The sequence below is a fragment of the Saccopteryx bilineata genome, chromosome 4 (assembly GCF_036850765.1).
Source record: "Saccopteryx bilineata isolate mSacBil1 chromosome 4, mSacBil1_pri_phased_curated, whole genome shotgun sequence".
Taxonomy (NCBI): Eukaryota; Metazoa; Chordata; class Mammalia; order Chiroptera; family Emballonuridae; genus Saccopteryx; species Saccopteryx bilineata.
This window is the reverse complement of record NC_089493.1, coordinates 126,229,447-126,248,442: the sequence shown is the minus strand read 5'-3', so window position 1 is coordinate 126,248,442 and position 18,996 is coordinate 126,229,447. Positions and strand designations below refer to the sequence as shown.

At 35.2% G+C, this 18,996-nt stretch overlaps 1 protein-coding gene across 8 annotated transcripts in view; it reads right to left on the bottom strand.

Annotated features, from left to right (window-relative positions):
• The window catches only part of LRRC49 (leucine rich repeat containing 49), a 196,527-nt gene that overhangs the window by 134,698 nt on the left and 42,833 nt on the right, over window positions 1–18,996 (bottom strand). For 6 of the 8 annotated variants that reach the window (XM_066277953.1, XM_066277955.1, XM_066277954.1 and 3 more), the window contains one exon: window positions 16,734–16,877. The exons of 1 other annotated variant lie outside the window; for it this stretch is intronic. In XM_066277953.1, the coding sequence (XP_066134050.1) occupies window positions 16,734–16,877 (144 nt within the window). Of the gene's footprint in view, window positions 1–13,412; window positions 13,431–16,733; window positions 16,878–18,996 lie in introns of those variants that run through there. One more of the 8 variants, XM_066277961.1, reaches the window with a different exon arrangement.

The window sequence follows — 18,996 nt, the reverse complement described above, 5'->3', positions numbered from 1 at the left end:
ACCAGAGGGCAATTTCCAATCCGAGAGGAATTGGAGGTTCCTGCAATTGGAAGTCGACCCTGCTCAAGTATAAGCACCCCAAAGCCAACCTCAGCTGTTCAAACTGCTTACACTCAGCAAATATTGAGAACTTTGGCCCAAATGATTTTTTAAAATCACAAAATTAATGCAAAGCTACCTAACTTCATTAAGTGAAAAGATACAAACCTTCTGAAAAGTATGACATACTGGAGTAACAGAATTTTACGAGGAAGTTTAGTAATCACCTAGTCTACAAGCTCATTATTCACACACAAAACAGTAAACAGCCGAGGCTGTTGCTGGGCAGGGCCAAAGTGTGGTGGGTGGGGACCTGGGGTTACATACTGTCCTAGAGGCTGAGACAGGACAGGATCACATTTATCACAGCTTCCCATATGCTGCTCCTTAAAACACAACACACTGGCATTTCTCACTTAAAATATTTATTATTTTAAGGGCAATATCATTACAATAATTCCTCTTATATGATTTTGATTAATGCTAATATAAATATATACATTTTACATGTTTTTGTGACCAATATTTAAACCCTAATCAAAACCTGTTTTACTGTTTCCATTAAGTCATCTTCCTCCTCCCTCCTGTTCTTCCTCTCTTTTAAAACCACCATTTCCAAGACCCCAGTATGGATTTAGGCAAGTGCATTAAAATTACAGGCAAACCCAGCTTTTCCAGAAAATGCTTCAACTTTTTATTTTTAAAAGTTTGTTGTACAAATGTGTACATGTGTCTGTGAGATAGAATTGTTGTAGAGTCACATCTCACTGATTTTTGAGAGAGTACAGGAAAAGTGAATCTGGCTTAAGACATTTTCCCATGAAGCTTTCCTGTGTACCATTCGCCATCTTTTCTCAAACCCGAGGCCCTGAACAGTGTAAAATAAATATAACTGCAGTGACCAAATCACTGGCTGTGCATTCCATCCCTTTGGCATTGCCATTCTCAGGCCCACCCCTGAAAAGCCTGTTCTATAGCTGTGAGTTAGAGATTTTGAGAGTTTATGAACCATGCTCAAGGAATAGGTCTACACAAAATAGAAAGACAGCCAGAGTCCCCTCAGTGGGGGATGGCTCTACATGTTGGCAAACTTCTTGAACCAGCTCCCTCTCTCTGCTATTCCCAGAAATGGGGAGTTGGGGTGGTGGAGGAGCGCTGGACTAGTGGTGGGGCTCGTTTTAGTCCAGAGCCCTGTTTTCCAGAGGAAATGGCAGCTTGCTTATTGTCTGCTCTCCAAAGTATGGAGTCACAACCTAAGTGAACACACTCTCTGTGCTCTTGGGGAATCTCCTCCCAAATTCCTCCAACAGTCGACCTGAGCTACTTCTGGGTGCAGCAGTTTGCTGACATCAACCTGGTGAGCACTGAGGAGCGGTACCTGGGTCTCCTCTGACTCAAGGAATCTCAAACAACTACATTTGACTCTTTGAGCTCCAGCCTGCCACCATCAGAGACTACAGACACTTTGAAAGGTGTCTGTATTTTTTTGCTATTAAAATATATGATCAAATTACATCAGGTGATAATTTGTGAGAAAGGTTTCTAAAATTTTTATTTAAATTATAATGTTTTGTATTTATCTTCATTTATAAAACAGAATTTCACTAGATGTCTTTATCAAATTTTCAAAATCAATAACTGTCATGACCTGATAGGGCTATGAAAAATATTCATAACAAATTGAAAAACTAAAAATCAGACTTCAGCTCATATATCTTTATAACCACATTAATAGACAGTCTCTCCATAAATTCAAAATGCAAAATAATTACACAACCAATTTTGTTCCAAATTTCAATTTTTAAAGAAAGTAATAACTTTAGTTTGATTTCTCTAGCAATTCTGAGATATACCTTGTAATGAATTCCTAGCAGTAAAACAGACAGGTCATCCTGATGGTATTTGGGGGAAACTGGCATTCAACAATCTGCTTATCCAAAAAGTATAATTATTTTGGAGTGAAGGGGAATGGAGAAATGGTGGGTAAGGATAATATAAGGAAGCTAAATTCTCATCCTTTTGAGAAAGTCAGCATATTGCTTTCTTGGTCAAGCACTGAACCTACCGACAGCCCTTTTCTGGAGATAACCCCACGAGAGGCAGAAAAACTCTCACAGGGAGGCAAAAATATTACCATACCTAAGATGAGAAGATAATGAAATAGAATGTTTACATATAGAATATTTATAGCTCATCAGTTATTAATCTGCTCATATTCATGTTTTTTTTAAATTTATTATATTTTATTTATATTATTTTAAATGTATTATATGTAATAAAACGCAATTCTGAGAATCACATTCAAAACCTTATGAAGATTCAAAACCATTTTATATATATTTTTAAAATATAATTCTTTTAAAATAGATTGAAATAAAATACTACAACATATTGAGAGTATTAAATTGCCATTTGGTCAATATGCTTGTCCCACTCTGCTCACTGTTCTCCACACCCCTAAGTTCACAAAAGAACTACATGATTCAGCAATCTGACCATGTGACATCCATCATCGTAGTTATTTTTAGAGCAGTCTCCTGCAGAGGAATAAGGAAGAAGGCAGAGAGACAGAGGCTCTGGCACGCATTGGGTAGGGCAAAGATGACTATAATAAAATCATAGTTAGTCTCATCTTGTCACTTATTCTGTCTCACAAAAAAAAGTCAGAGTAAAACTATATAAAGGGTAATTATTTTAACTTTGTGAACTGGATGATTAAGTTTGAAAAACAAATAGAAAAGTAATATTTTTTATAAAAAGTTTTATTAAATTAATTTCAAAATAAGTACTTCCTACGGCTGTCACTGTGACACAGACAAATATCTGAGGAATAATATGTGTAAGCCATCATATCAATGACTCTAATGATATATTTAAATGACAATAAAAAAAAGCTCATAATTTTGATCTGATACCCAAAGGCATTAATATGTATATCTGCTTTTTATTTCCATTTACTACCCATTACATGGCAATATTTTTTTAGTATATGTGGTGCCAAAGCAAGCACTACATGGCAGTAAATATTAGTCAATCTAGCTGCCCAGTTACCTTCCAGTGTGGTATAATTCTATGCACTGTTGTAATTCCCCAAGCAAAGAATAGAATACAAGGGCACTGAAAATGAGACTAGTAACAGGCACTGACTCTGTGACTGCAGAGATTTCTAGTCTTTATAATGTAGGAGAGCTAAATTGAACAGCCATGAGGAAAAACCTCAACTTCACAGGCCTTTCCTCACTTGAATTTGAAGTTCAAATTTATATCACATGTCTCCTAACAAGACTCCTCATAAAAAATGGTCCCTAGCTTTCATGCCCCTATCACTCCTGGTGAAACCCACTAAAAAAGAACACAAACTCAACTCAGGCTCTAGAGCATTCTGACTCTCTTAAACTCCTAACCTATGAAAAGAAAATTTAGCATGAGCAGGAGTCAGCAGAAATTTCAGGAAGCAAAAACTGCCAAAAAATTAAGGCATACAAGCACTTGATAAATACTATGGAATATTTTTGTTTAAAATTATTATAGAAATAAAATAAATCAAAACATGAAAAACAGGATACTATAAATTGGGTGTCTATATGAACTGAAAATCAGATTAGGCAAAACTGAGGGAGTTAGTGAATTGGAAAATAGCACTACAGAAGTAAAAAAATGCAGAATGATGAAAATTTAAAAAAATAAAGACTAGAACAAGAAGACCCACACTATGTCACAGGTGTTTAAAAAATAGAGGAAATAGGAGGAAGCAATATTTGAAAACATAAAAGACTCAGGATATTCCCATAATTAATAAAAAAATGAATATGCATATTTGGAAAACACAGATATTAGGTATGCTAATAAAATTACCATATTTAATCAAATCTAAGATACCATTTGACAATTATTTGATAAACACTTGGTGAAAACAAACATGATTAATCAATAAAATAATCTATCACTTAGAATTTTTATTTCATCATTGTTTTTATAAATTTACTTAACCATAAATGTTTAATCAATTATTACTCTTATGCATACATAAAAATTAAGCAAGATAAATCCATTAAATAAATGGCCATGTAGATGGATCAGAACAGAAGGCCTAGAAAAAGACTCATTTTTGATTATCACTTAATTTAAACAGACATCAATCCAATTCAATGGGGAAAGCAAGATCTTTTTAATAAAAGTTAATGGAGCAAATTGATTTCGCTATGTGTGAAAAATGAACCATGACCTCTACCTCACACCATACATAAAATTTAATTAAAGATGGATCACAGATCCAAAGTGAAAGGTAAAACTATAAAACAGGGGTCAGGAACTTATGGCTCACGAGCCAGATGTGGCTCTTTTGATGGCTGCATCTGGCTCGCAGACAAATCTTTAATAAAAAAATAATAACGTTAAAAATATAAAACATTTGCATGTATTACATTCCATGCATTTCCTACTGCTTATGTTCATGGCTGCGGGTGGCTGGAGCCAATCACAGCTGTCCTCCGGGACAACACCAAATTTTTATTGGATAATGCGTAACGTACATGGGTCGTTGTATGGCTCTCATGGAATTACATTTTAAAATATGTGGCGTTCATGGCTCTCTCAGCCAAAAAGGTTCCCGACCCCTGCTATAAAACATTCGTAAGACAGCAGAGGAGAACATATTGCGTATTGGGATAGGCAAAGACTTTTTGTATAAGACAAAAAGGCACTAATGTTTAAAAAAAAACCAGATAAACTATACTTTATGAAAATTTAATTTTTGACATATCAAAAACATAAGAAAGCAAAAAGACAAGCCATGCTGAAAATGCACTCAATACAATTATCCAACAAAAGACCTAAATCTAGAATAAAGATTTACTACAACTCAATGAAAAAAAAATAATCCAATTTTTTTAAATGGGCAAAAGACTCGCACTACTATTTCACAAAGGGAATGCCAGAATGGCCAACAACTACTTGAAAGATGCTCAACATCAGTAGTCATCAAGGAACTTCAAATTAAAACCACAATATGAATCATAGAATCATGAAAATTATAAAAACTGTCAACGTCAAACATTGGCAAGGACATGGAGCAATTAAAATTCTCACTTATTGCTAGTGGGAGTGTACTAGAGTGTAATCACTTCATAAAACTGTTTAGCATTTCCTAATAAATTTAGATATCTATCCCTCATGCCTCAGTAATGCTGCTCCCACGTATTTATCTAAGAGAAACGAGGGAATATGCCCAGCAAAATAAATATATAAATAAGGTACAAGAATATTCATAGCAGCTTTATTTCAAGAGGTAAAAATTGGAGATAACCACCATGCCTGTGAACAGAAGAATGAAAAAGAAAATTGTACTAAATTTAGACAACAAATACAATTCAGCATTAAAAAAAACCTATTGATACACTCATCAAAATGAATGACTATCAAACTATCTGTTTAGTACACAAAAGAGTACTGTATATATGATTTGTGCTATTTACTGTATCTAAATTATTCCTTGATCAAGTATGGAGAATAAGTCTTCACATTTAGAGTCCAACTTTTGAATCACTATGTCCATACTGTTCACACAATATTGTCTTCTCTGCCATCAAACACACTGGTGATGCAATTTATACTAAAAGTGTGCTCTATTATTGTCCACAGGATTTTTTTCCAAGCTACAGAGCACAGTCTGTAAGTTTTCATATTGATAAAAAAAACACCAGTGCTGTAGGCTGAATATTTGTCTCCCCAAGTTCATATGTTGAAATCCTACTCCCCAAAATGATGGTATTAGCAGGGTGGGAACTTCAAGAGGTGCTTAAGTCATGAGGGTGGAACCTCAAGAATGGGGTTAGTATCTTATAGAAAAGACCCTGCAGAGACCCTGCAGATACCTCTGGCCTCTTCCATTACACGATGACAGTGAAAAGGCACCAGCTATGGACAAGGAAGAGGGAGGGCTCTTACCAGAATGCAACCTTGCTATCACCTTGATCTCGGACCTCCTAGACTCTACAACTAGGAGAAATAAATTTCTGCTGTTGATAAGCTGCCTAGTCTGTGGTATTCTGTTATGGAGCCTGAATGCGCGAAGGCACCACAATGAATTATTCAGATAGCCTCTTGTTATCTGAATAATTTCTTTCATCTATTCCCAGGAGTTTGCTCAATTTCTTCTGCCTTCAGTTGCACTGCTTGGCATGTGATAAGCAACTTCTCCGAGCCTGTCTCAGTAACAGAATGTAACACAGCCTTGCCAAACATGATTATCTTTCTTCTAAACTATCTGATTACTAATTAGCAAGAAAATGTGAAATTGCAGTCATTCCTCCCATAAAATATGTTTACTAATATTAAACTTCTATCTTTGCTGTTCTAGTTTCACATTTTTGAAAAGTACCGTTTCATTTCAATGCCAAATCATGATGTAATCTTTTAAAATACATTTTGAATAGTGATTAAATTCAAAACATGTTGTACCAACAACTGAAATAATAATAGTATAAACAGTTATAACCAAGTTCACATATATAGTATTTAGGCAAACAAACTGTTGTGGCCTATCCAATAGTGATTTCAAGATGCCATAGGTTGTAAGACATATCCAGATTTCAGAATTGTTTAAATATAGAAAAATGTGTGTCTTAAATTTTGAGTACAAAGATAAAAAGAAAATACTGGGTAACAGAAACATGTAAAACGGCATAAAGATACTGGATTAAATAATCCTAAGGTCTTTATTTGAGAAAAAGGTACGGATGTATATTGACGTATAATTTAAATGAAAGGTATATTCTAAAATGTTAAGAGTAACTATTTAAGGAAATAAGAAAGAATAGTGAAAATGCCATCAACATGAAATAAGGCACAAGAAAAAAAAAGCAGAGGAAAATCAGGACAAATGGAAAGCATGAGGAACACTGAAGTGACAAATCTACGTATATCAATAATCACAATTAATATCTATAATAGAGTAAAATCTCTGGTGAGAAGATAGTCAGACTGTAAATTATAAATGGAGTTATGTCTTCAATTTCTTTCAACGTCGTCTTGTAGTTTTCAGAGGACAGGTCTTTCACCTCCTTTGTTAAGTTTATTCCTATGTATTTTACTGATTTTGTTGCAATTGTAGGTAGGACTGTTTTCTTCATTTCCCTGACAGTTTGTTCTTAGTATATAGAAATGCAACAGATATTTGTGTATTGATTTTTATATCCTGAAATTTTACTGTACTATTATTATTTCTAGCAGTTTTTTGGTGGAATCTTTAGGGGTGTTTTTAATCTATAAAATCATGTCATCTACAAATAGTGACAGTATTAATTCTGCTTTTCCAATTTAATACCTTTTATTATTTCTTTTTGCTAATTGCTGCTCACCCACAAAAACAACCACAACAACCAAAACCCAAGACATATTGCCATCTGCTACAACATACATGGATCCTGAGGATACTGTGCTAAGTAAGCAAAGTAAGTCAGATGAAAAAGGATAAAAACCATATGACTTAACTTAAATGTGGAATAGAAAACAAAAAAGAAACAAATGAACAAACAAAGCAAAACAAAAACAAACTCATAGATACAGACAGCAACTTGGTGGTTACCATAGGGGAAGATGTGGTGGGGAGGAGAAATGCATAAAGGGGATCAAATATATGGTGATGAATGGAAACTAGACTTTTGGCGGGAACCATGCAATAGAGTACACAGTTATCAGGTTATGATGTACATGAGAAATTTATATAATGTTTTAACCAATGTAACCTTAAAAAAGAGTGCATTATTTATAAGAAAAAAGCTGAGAGTTAAATAACTGACTGCCATACACTGAGAAGTCAGCGTCACTGCTGTAGATTCTCTTGCTGAAAGTATAAACCTTGAATCTCATCATGAGGAAACATCATTAGACAAGCCAAAGTTAAGGAACATACTACAAAATAAGAAAGTACAGTCTTCAAAGACTGTGAAAATCTCTGTGCCTTGCACCAGATTTTGCTGTGAAGCTAAAACTTCTCTAAAATATTAAAGACTGCCTGACCAGGTGGTGGCGCAGTGGATAGAGCGTCGGACTGGGATGCGGAAGGACCCAGGTTCGAGACCCCGAGGTCGCCAGCTTGAGCGCTGGCTCATCTGGCTTGAGCAAAGAGTTCACCAGCTTGGACCCAAGGTCGCTGGCCCCAGCAGGGGGTTACTCGGTCTGCTGAAGGCCCATGGTCAAGGCACATGTGAGAAAGCAATCAATGACCAACTAAGAAGTCGCAACGCGCAACGAGAAACTGATGATTGATGCTTCTCATCTCTCTCTGTTCCTGTCTGTCTGTCCCTGTCTATCCCTCTCTCTGACTCACTCTCTGTCTCTGTAAAATAAATAAATAAATAAAACTTAATAAAATATTAAAGACTTGGCCCTTCCTGGTTAGCTCAGTGGTAGAGCATCAGCCCAGTGTGTGGATGTCCCAAGTTTGATTTCTGGTCAAGGCACACAGAAGAAGCACCCATCTGCTTCTCCACCCTTCCTCTTCCATTTCTATCCTTCCCTCCCATAGCCATGGTTTGAGCACATTGGCCCTGGGTGTTGAGGAGCCTTCACCTCAGACACTAAAAATAGCTCAGTTGTGAGCATGGCCCCAGATGGGCAGAGCATCAGCCCCAGATGGGGATTGCTGGGTGGATCCTGTTTGTGGAGCATGTGGGAGCCTGTCTCTCTGCCTCCTCTCCTCTCACTTAACAAAAAATAAAAAAAATTAAAGACTTAATAAAAGCAAAAAAATATATACTTTTAAAAAATGTCCACATCATGAAATACAAAGAAAGACACAGGTATATATTCAGACTGAAGAAGACTAGGAAAGTATAGCTGAATGTCCGGCACAATCACGAATTTCCTTTTGCTATAAAGGACAGATGCTATTGAAACAACTGGGAAAATCTGGGATATATAGGTTAGATATATAGGTACTATCAATGTTAATTTCCTGGTTTTGATCACTATAATGTGGTTATATAGAAAAATTCCTTGTTTTTAGAAAATACACAAAGGGGCCTCATGTCTACAACTTACTTTTAAGTGGTTCAGAGAAAAATAGAGAGACTGGTGGATACAAAGAGAAAGGAAGAGAGAGAGAATGATTAAGAGAGTGGATAAAGCAAATGTACTAAAATGTTATCATTCAGGAAATCTGAATAACAGGTACTGAGAATGTATTATACCATTATTAGAGCATTTTCTGAAATGATGTCAAATTTTTAAATTTTTAAAAGGTTAAAGAATAAAAAAGATATATCAGAAAAAAATAACCAAAAAAAAGCTGGTATTAACATTATACTGAATAAATCAATAAAAGGCAAGAAGTATTGTTAGCTTCGTGATACATACACTACATAGCTGGAGCAGTGCCTGGCACTTGACCCATGCTCATAAAATACATGCTCAATGAAGGAGAGAGTAATGAAGATATCTAATACATAATTATGAAAGGAACAACTTACCAGGAAGATGCATCAATTTTAAATTTATGTACACCTAGAAACATAGCTTCAAACACTGACCACACATGAGGAAAATATATTGGTAGCGAGTATTGACTATAAATATTAACAAGGCAATAAAGCAAAGCTCAATGAAAGTCCAAGAACCTATTACAAATACCACATTCACTAGCCATAATGCAATAAATTAGAAGAGAATGAGAAAAAATCCATATCAAAAATTTTAAATATACTTCTTTATAGCCCACAGATCAAAGAAGAAATCATAATGTAACTTGGAAAGTATTTAGAACTAAATGATAATAAAAGTACTAAATATGAAAACTTGTAAGAAGTAACTATAGTGCTTTTTAGAAGAATATTTATAGCCTGAAGAGCTTATATTAGAAAATAAATGTAGACTGAAAACTAATGTATCAGATATCCAACACAAAACCTTAGAAAGAAAATAGAGGAAATAAGAGATAACAAAAATCTACAAAGTGATATTTTTAAAAAAGCTATGAGAGAGATTCAATAAAGCCCAAAGCTGGTTCTTTGAAACTACTAATAAAATAAACAACCCTCGGGCAACAGTCATCAAAAATAGAGAGTATAAATATGTATTATTAGAAGTGACAAGGGGACACGACTATAAATAGAGCAGCCAAAAATAAAGAACTGAATTTAGATAAAAGAAAACTATTACATATCAAAACTGGTCCCCACTATTATTACACGTTCAATAGTTTAAATTTACTCAGACTACTTAACAGATAAGTTCTATCAAATATTCAAGGAACAGACCATCTTTATCTCACATAAATTGAGATTTATACTAAGTAGGAAACCAAAATAGGAAACCACAGAATGTCAAAATGGGAAGCACCAATATATTTTACAAGGCTACTATGAGCTTCATATCAGAAAAGAATAATAAAAAGAAAAGAAATTACAGGCTAATTTCATTTATAACGATAGGTGTAAATATTGTAAATAAAATATTAGCAAACAAAATCAGGAATGTATATGAAATATAGCCTATAATATACATAATGAACCAAAAATGCTAGAACGACTCATCATTACAAAACTTTATAATTTGTAAATTTAATATATCAAAGAAGAATCAATCTGAGAATTGTAGAAAAATCACTTAATAAAACCAACAACCAGCCATAATATAAACCCTCAGAAAACTAAAAACAGAGGATAATTTCTTCGGACTGATAAGAGCATTTAGCAAACATAGCTAGTGATGCATTCCCTTTAAAATAAAAAATAAGCACTTTTACTTCATTATCCAACCTTGTACCAGAGGGTCAGTCATACAAAGAAACAAAATTTACAATGCTTAGGTAAAAACTAACATTGTTTACAAAAGAAACTATAAATGTCTAGTAAAAAAACTAAGAAATCTACAGAATAGAATTATTAAGTGTTAGAGCAAGGTTGCTAGATATAAGAGAAATGAACCTAAATCAACTGTGGTTCCGTATACTAGGAACAGTAATATATATATTTCTGACCCAACAAAATTTACAATAACAACAAAAAAGTATAAGATATCTGGAAATAAATCTAAACAAAAAAAAATTAGGTTACTCATGGAGAAAAGCATAAAATCATTAAATTAAACATATATGAATTGAGAGATATTCTGTATTAATATTATGCCATTCATATTAATATATATGACATGGTCATATTATAATATTAAAGGCTCAGTATCATAAAAAAGTCAATTGTGTTCACACTCAAAAGTATTCCAATCAAACAGACTACTGTAGTAGGGTTATTCATGAAACTTGACATACTATTTCTAAAATGTATACGGAAGAAGAAAGGACCAAGATGATTTTTCAAAAAGAAGGAAGGAAGGCAAGACAGCTTGGGAAAGGAAGGAGAGGGAAGAAGAAAGAAGACTGGGAACTTCGTTCTACTAGCTCCTGACCTAGAACATAAGAGAAAGTCACCATCATTAAGAGAGTGCTACACTGAAAAATGAATAGATAGCAGTTTAAACAGGCTAGAGAGTTCAGGCACAGATCCATGCACATATATGAATATTTAATTTGCTAGAGGAAGATACTATCAACAGGAGATGGAAAGACAGAAAGAATTCGCATTTCAATAAATGAGAAAAAAATTAAATTGGACTTCAATTTTATATTACAAGTAAAATCAATTCCAAACTGATGAAGCATCTACATGTGAAGAAAACCCTTAAAACTTTGGTTAGATTATGTAAAAAATATAATTATGGCCACAGCCTAAAAAGAATGGTTTTACAGAAAAACAAAAATGGCAGAAACAAACAAACAAAAAACTACTGATGATTTACTTCTGTTCCTCAAAAGACAGCAGAAACAAATTTGTTTATCAACTGAGAAATGGGAAAAAACTGTTATTACACTGGGCAAGCACTAAGACTACCCAGAAAAGAGCATCAATAACAAAAAAGAAAAAAGATGAAAGCCATTAGACCTTATTGGAAATTCAAAATAAAATCTCAAAACAATACAACTTCATAGTTAAAAGATTGGCAAAAATAAAAAGGTCTACAACATCGTGTCAGCAAAGATGTGAAGTTAAAGAAATTCTCAGGTAATGATGATGGAAGTATAATTTGGTACCATTACTGTGGGAAGAACTTGGAGATAGCTGATAAAGTGAAATACTGTGCATAATCCCGCACCCAGCAAGCTTCTCTCAAGTATCCATTAGTCAGCATTGTTTTTCAAATGCAGGTTGCAAACAATTTTTCATTGGTCAAGAATTTAATTCAGTAGGTTGAAACCAACATTTTTTTGAGACCAACATTTTTAAATTTTTTAATGAGATACAATAGAATCAAATAAGATATACCAGAATGAATTATATAGTAAGGGGAGATATAGTTTCATTGAAATGCTTGTTTCCAGTATTGATAATGTACTCATATAAATATGAATTTAAAAATTGGGTTTTAATGTAAATTTTATTTATTACCATTATGGTTAAAAATGTCTGAAAGTCACTAACCTAGAAAAATTGTTACAGTATGACAAAAAGACAGGAAAAAAACTTATCTGTGCTACTCTTAAGAACAAAAAAAAACGGAACTACATATTACTGTCCCTAAATAGAAGAATGAATATTTAGTTATAATCATATAATGTAGTACTATATAACAATGAAAATTAGTGAACCAGAGCTACAGGTATCAACATAGATAATTCTCAAAGCATAACATTAATAAAAGCAACTTACAGAAGGTATGTACAGTAAGATGATACCATTTACAGAACATTTAATAACATGCAAAACAATTATTTCATATCGTTTAGGGATACATATATACATATACACACACATATGTGTGTGTGTGTCTGTATATATATATATATGGGGGAAAAAGACATACAGAATAAACAGCAAGTTCAGAAGTGTGGTTACCTCTGCAAAGAAGGGAAAAAATGTTTTGGATAGTGATACAGAGAAGGCCTCAACTCTATTTTAAAAATTTTTATTTATTAAGTTGATTTGTGGATACACAAATGTTTGGAATATTACTTCCTATTCTTTTAGGAATGTCTAAATTATTTCATAATTCTTAAAAGAGAAAAATATGATGTAAACAAAAACAACATGTGGTTTAAAATTTATAAAATTTCTAAGAAAAATATCAGTGAATTTACCTACAACAAACAGTCACTTTTCTACATCAAAAAATGAGCAGGTCTCTAATCAGATGGTGAATAGGTACTATGTTTCTTTCATGTCCTTCTCAAGATTCAATGGGTGAAGGAAAAAAACATAAAATGAGTAAATACATGGAAATGATAAAAAAAAAAAAAAAGAAAAGAAAAAGAGAGTTATCATAAGAGATACACATTAGATGGATTTCGAGAGCTGGAAAGCAGACATGGTAATACTGGAGACCTGAGCTCAGCACTCGTGGAAAACGTTGTGCGCAAAAGCAGGTCCCTTCTGATGAACTCTCCTGCTCCATGCTCCACGTTCAGGTCCATATGCACATGACGCAGGTACACGGTGCTTGATGTGGCAAATCAGTGGATATGTAATTAGAGGTCTGTCTACTCAACAACTATCCCTGGAATACCAACAAACCCAGGCCACCTCTACCCTGCCATGCACACACACATACCATGCACAGAGCAAGTGGCTGAGGACAACCTCAGGTGCAGGCTCAGGATCTGTTGTCTAAACAAAACAGAGTATCTGTTAAGGAAGGATGAAGGGTGTGAGCACTTGATCTGTGGAGATGGTTAATAACTGCTACAGCATGACCAGAGGTGAAAAAAGAATGACAGTTTCACCTGGCACCAAAGGTACTAATATCTTTCTACCCCAACAACACCCTTTCTTATTTTGGCAATTACAGAATAAGCCTGACTTTCCCTTTTACTCACTCAAAAGGGGAGCCAGCCAATGTGTGGGATCCCACAACTTCCACAAATCCAGTGATCATTCTAGGCAGAGGTGTTATGGCTAAAAGGACCTATTCAGCTTCACAAGAGACCTAGCTACCACTTAATATAATCTTCCTTTAAGAATTACCAGAAATTGCCTGACCAGGTGGTGGCGCAGTGGATAGAGCGTCGGACTGGGATATGGAGGACCCAGGTTCGAGACCCCAAGGTCGCTAGCTTGAGTGCAGGCTCATCTGGTTTGAGCAAAGCTCACCAGCTTGGACCCAAGTCGCTGGCTCAAGTAAGGGGTTACTCGGTCTGCTGTAACCCCAGGGTCAAGGTACATATGAGAGAGCAATCAATGAACAACTAAGGTGTTGCAACAAAAAACTAATGATTGATGCTTCTCATCTCTCTCCGTTCCTGTCTCTCTGCCCCTATCTATCCCTCTCTCTGTAAAATAAATAAATAAATAAAAGTTTAAAAAAAAAAAGAATTACCAGCCATTGAGAAAGAGCAAAAACAATGAAAGAAAACAAAACAAAAATAATTAGTATGATAACAGACTTTGGAGAAAAGAAGAGATAGTGAGAGGGGGAAAAAAGAGACTCCTCAGATTTAAAAGCCTCTTGGTTCTTTTAGGAAAATAATTCTTTGAAAAAGAAAAAATAAGAGTTGGATAAAGTTTCTAATTTATAATTTCCTATAAATTAATATTCATTATTAATGAATATTATCATGACAATGATACCATATGCATGTTTTTAGTTTTAGAAATTAATATAATATATAATTTCCTTTTCCCTAAGATGTTTACTGCTGCCTCAGCTAAATCAATAATGATTAGATACAATATTCAATGAGTAACTCAGTAAGCAGTTTCCTGGATCTGCATAACGTACTTCCCAAGAGAAAGACAAAATGTAGCAAGAGTATGTGAGGGCCAACAGATTTCTATACCCTACTCTACCAAAATTTTTTGGATTCTAACCATAATCGATGTTATGAAGACAGATTACATCTAGCCTGAGCAGTTCCTAGAGACTCAGCAATGTAACAGATAAACTCAATTTCCTTATCTTTTAAAATAAATCATTTCCAATATTTAAATCCAATCTGAGGAGAACCAGACAGAATTTAGAGACTCTGGAGTAAATCCAGAAGGTTCTGAAATTATCCCAAGAAAATATGAGTATTACATGGCTCAGATCTTCTGGGAAAACTTCAAAAATGAAACCAGTCTGTATAATGAGGCCTACAGATAAGATATTATATGTCCTCTAGCCTTTTAATGTGTACTACATATGGTACACTTAATTATTTACAAAGGAACTCAATGTCTGAGAAAGTTGAGTTAGATTGTGCCTTTAAACGTGCTTAAATGATATTCAGAGAGAACCTAACATAGTTTTTCCACTGCATGTAAACAAAGAACATTGTAAAATGTACAAACAATTATAAAAGAACAATGCTTTTATTAATCATTAGGAGTCTGCATGGACTGTATCATGTCATACAGCTGAAAGCCATATTTCTAGTGCTCTTCATATAAGCCCAATACTAAATACCTGAGTGTTAACTGTTAGTTGCTGAACTTGAGTAAAACTATAAATTGGACAAAGTTTATCTTAAGAGTTGTACACTTGCCTTCCTGTAGTTTTTCCCCCACAATTCTAACCTTATTCCTCTAGCTCACATGCCAGTTCTCTTCTATCTTTGTCTTTTTTCAGAGTCAGTGAGCCAAAAAAGGACCCTAGAAACAATCTAGCCCAGGGAGGCCCCCAAACTTTTTACACAGGGGGCCAGTTCACTGTCCCTCAGACCGTTGGAGGGCCGGACTATAAAAAAACTATGAACAAATCCCTAAGCACACTGCACATATCTTATTTTAAAGTAAAAAAACAAAACAGGAACAAATACAATATTTAAAATAAAGGACAGGTAAATTTAAATCAAGAAACTGATCAGTATTTCAATGGGAACTATGGGCCTGCTTTTGGCTAATGAGATGGTCAGTGTCTGGTTCCATATTTGTCAATGCTAGCCATAACAAGTGATATGACGCGCTTCCGGAGCCCTGACGCGTGCGTCCCGCATCACTGCGCTTTGTGGCGCCACCACATACAGCACACAGGATGCATCCTGTGCTCTCTCACTGACCACCAATGAAAGAGGTGCCCCTTCCGGAAGTGCGGCGGGGGCCGGATAAATGGCCTCAGGGGGCTGCATGTGGCCCGCGGGCTGTAGTTTGGGGACCCCTGATCTAGCCCAATGCCCTTATTTCAGAGAAAAGTAAACTAAGGCTTACCAGTTAAAGGGGTTTATTCAAGGTCACACAGGAAATGAGAGATGAAGTTAAGACCAGAACCAGGCCTCTGGTGCCCTATGCAATGGCTCTTTCCACTATACCAACCTGCCTCTTTAGAAACTGCACAGGATATATTTATGCATGTCTTTAGAGCCCTAAGCCTCCTAAGTTTTTCCCTCTTGATACAACAATTCATCAATTTGCAATCACTAATAACCTTCTTATTAATTTCATAACCATGACAAAACAGGAAAGGATTCAGTATATATTTACGCCAGCTGATCCATTTATTAATAATACTTCTATTCTGTTCCTAGTTTTATGTTTATCTTTTAAAATGGAAAATACCTTAATACTTCCCAAATCAATAAAATACAAAGCTTAATAATTAAATCCACAATTTAAATTCAGAAAAAAAATTACCTTAGCTGCTTACTTTACATAAAGCAATACTGAAACATTTATTTCATTTCCTTAAAAGAAAAGTAACGAATTGTGCATATATTTCAGTTGAATACTCACCACCATAGTGATTTGATTGTGTCTCAGATTAAGTTCAGTCAGTGAATCCAGCCCATTAAGATTATCAATGTAACTTAAAAGGTTCCTAGCAAGGTTTAAAACTCTCAAATCACACAAATGATTGACATTTTCAATTTTGGTAATCTGTTAAAAATGAAGAAGAGATGATTAGCAGGCATAAATCTCAGATATGTCTGTCATAAAAACCCAAAATAAAATATATAGCCATTGGACTAAGGTACAAGTTTATATGAAAACATTTAAAAGTCTGTCTCTCATCTCAGTGACATCAGAGGAATGCTGGCATGAGAGATCCCCTTGGTCTTTCCCCCTGAAGTTTCCACAATTTGAATAGCTATAATTCAACAAAGGATGCCCTGCTCAATGCACAAACATGTCTGTGAGATCCGCACATTGAAACATCTAAGGGTAGACAAGTAGGAGTGAACCAGGAAAGCAAGAAGGGAGAAGAATTCAGAGGAGTCACAGACGCAGCCCTGCAGCCCAAGTTCATTGTGGGGCTCAGCCCAGAGAGAAGAGGTATCAGGTTGCAAATGGCACTCTCTGCAGCCAGGAGGAGCAAAGAGATTTAGTAGGTATTCCTACAGGAATGGGCAGTATGAAGTGTGGCTAAGCCCAGTGACCTGGGCAGGGACAAAGCACAGAGGTGCAGCGGCAGTTGTTTGGCCACAGAGCCTGGCCACTTTCCCTTAACCTCCCAGAGTAAGTTGCTACTCCTTACTCTTCCTGTTGGGTGCAGAGAACATTATCTGCAAACCTGAGAACTGGTACTACAGAAACACATTTTCCCTAAGGGAAGGGTGCACTCTGTGAGTAATCCCAGGCTTAGGAAGAGGCACAGGGGAATGCTAGAGGTTCACTGGTCACCATTGCTGGAAGGGCAAAACAACAAAGAAGGCAGCCAGCTTCCCCCAAATCACCACACTCCAACACATCAAGGCTGCACAGTGAGTGGTATATGACTATGGAGGGTCAGCACTGAAATTTCACAGATTTGGAGCCCCATCACTGTGGGGTTGGTCCCCTGGTACCTGGGCAACCAGGTCACCGGGGGGACACCCACCTTCCTAGAGAACACAAGGCATTTTCCACTACCCTATAGAGATCTGAAAAGCCAAAGCAATCCAAGAAAGCTAAAAAATACTTGTGACTCAGCACCACCTACTGGAAAACAATAGAGTTCTTATCACATTTACTAGATGCCCAGAACAGAGAGGGAATTCATCAAATACCATGAAGCAACTCAGAAATAAAATGAAAAATCTCCAGAAAATAAACTTAAAGACATAAAAATAGGTGAACTAAGTGACAAAGAATTTATGATATCAGTTCTGAAAAACTCAATGAAATTCAAGAAAACAGATAGGCAGTTTATGAACTCAGATACCAAATAAATGACAAAATGAGTACTTTGCCAAAGAGACTGAAACTTTAAAATAGCGATATTGAAAATAGAAATATAAAAATGACACCACAGAAGGAAAGAGAGAGACCCTTGAGAAAAAGAAAAAACTATGAAAACCATCTGACTCCATCAAAAAGACCTATATAAGAATAATAGGCATACCAGAAAAAGAAGAGATGAAGAAGGGATGGAGAGCATATTCAAACAAATAGTTGACAAAAACGTCCCAAGCCTATAAAAAGACCTAGATCCTCATATCCAAGAAGCAAACAGAAATCTAATTACCTCAACCCAAAAAGGCCCTCTCCAAAGCACATTGAATTAATATTGTCAAAATTAATGACAAAGAATTCTCAAGGCAGACAGGGAAAAGAAGAAAGTAACCTATAGAGAAAAACCTATTAGATTGTCACTGGATTTCTCAGCAGAAACTCTACAAGCTAGAAGAGAGTGGAACCAAATATTTAAGCTACTGAAAGAGAGAGAGAAATTACCAGACAAGAATAATGTATCCAGCAAAGGTATCTTTTAAATATGAAGCAGAAATAAAGACTTTTCCAAATGTGCAGAAGCTGAGTGAATTTATCACCAGAAGACCTCTATTGCAGGAAATACTCAGGGGGTTATTCTACCTGAAACAAAGAACAAAAGATCACAAAACTATGAGTAAGATCACCAAAAACCTTACAGCATAAATAGGGATAATTTGTGGCAACAATAACGTAAAAGAGGAGTGTGTAAAGGACTGAATTTGTAAAGCAGGATGGAGATCAGATGCATTCAAAAGAAAAAGGACTACTGTATATAAGAAACTTTCTTTTTCTTAAGCCTAATGGT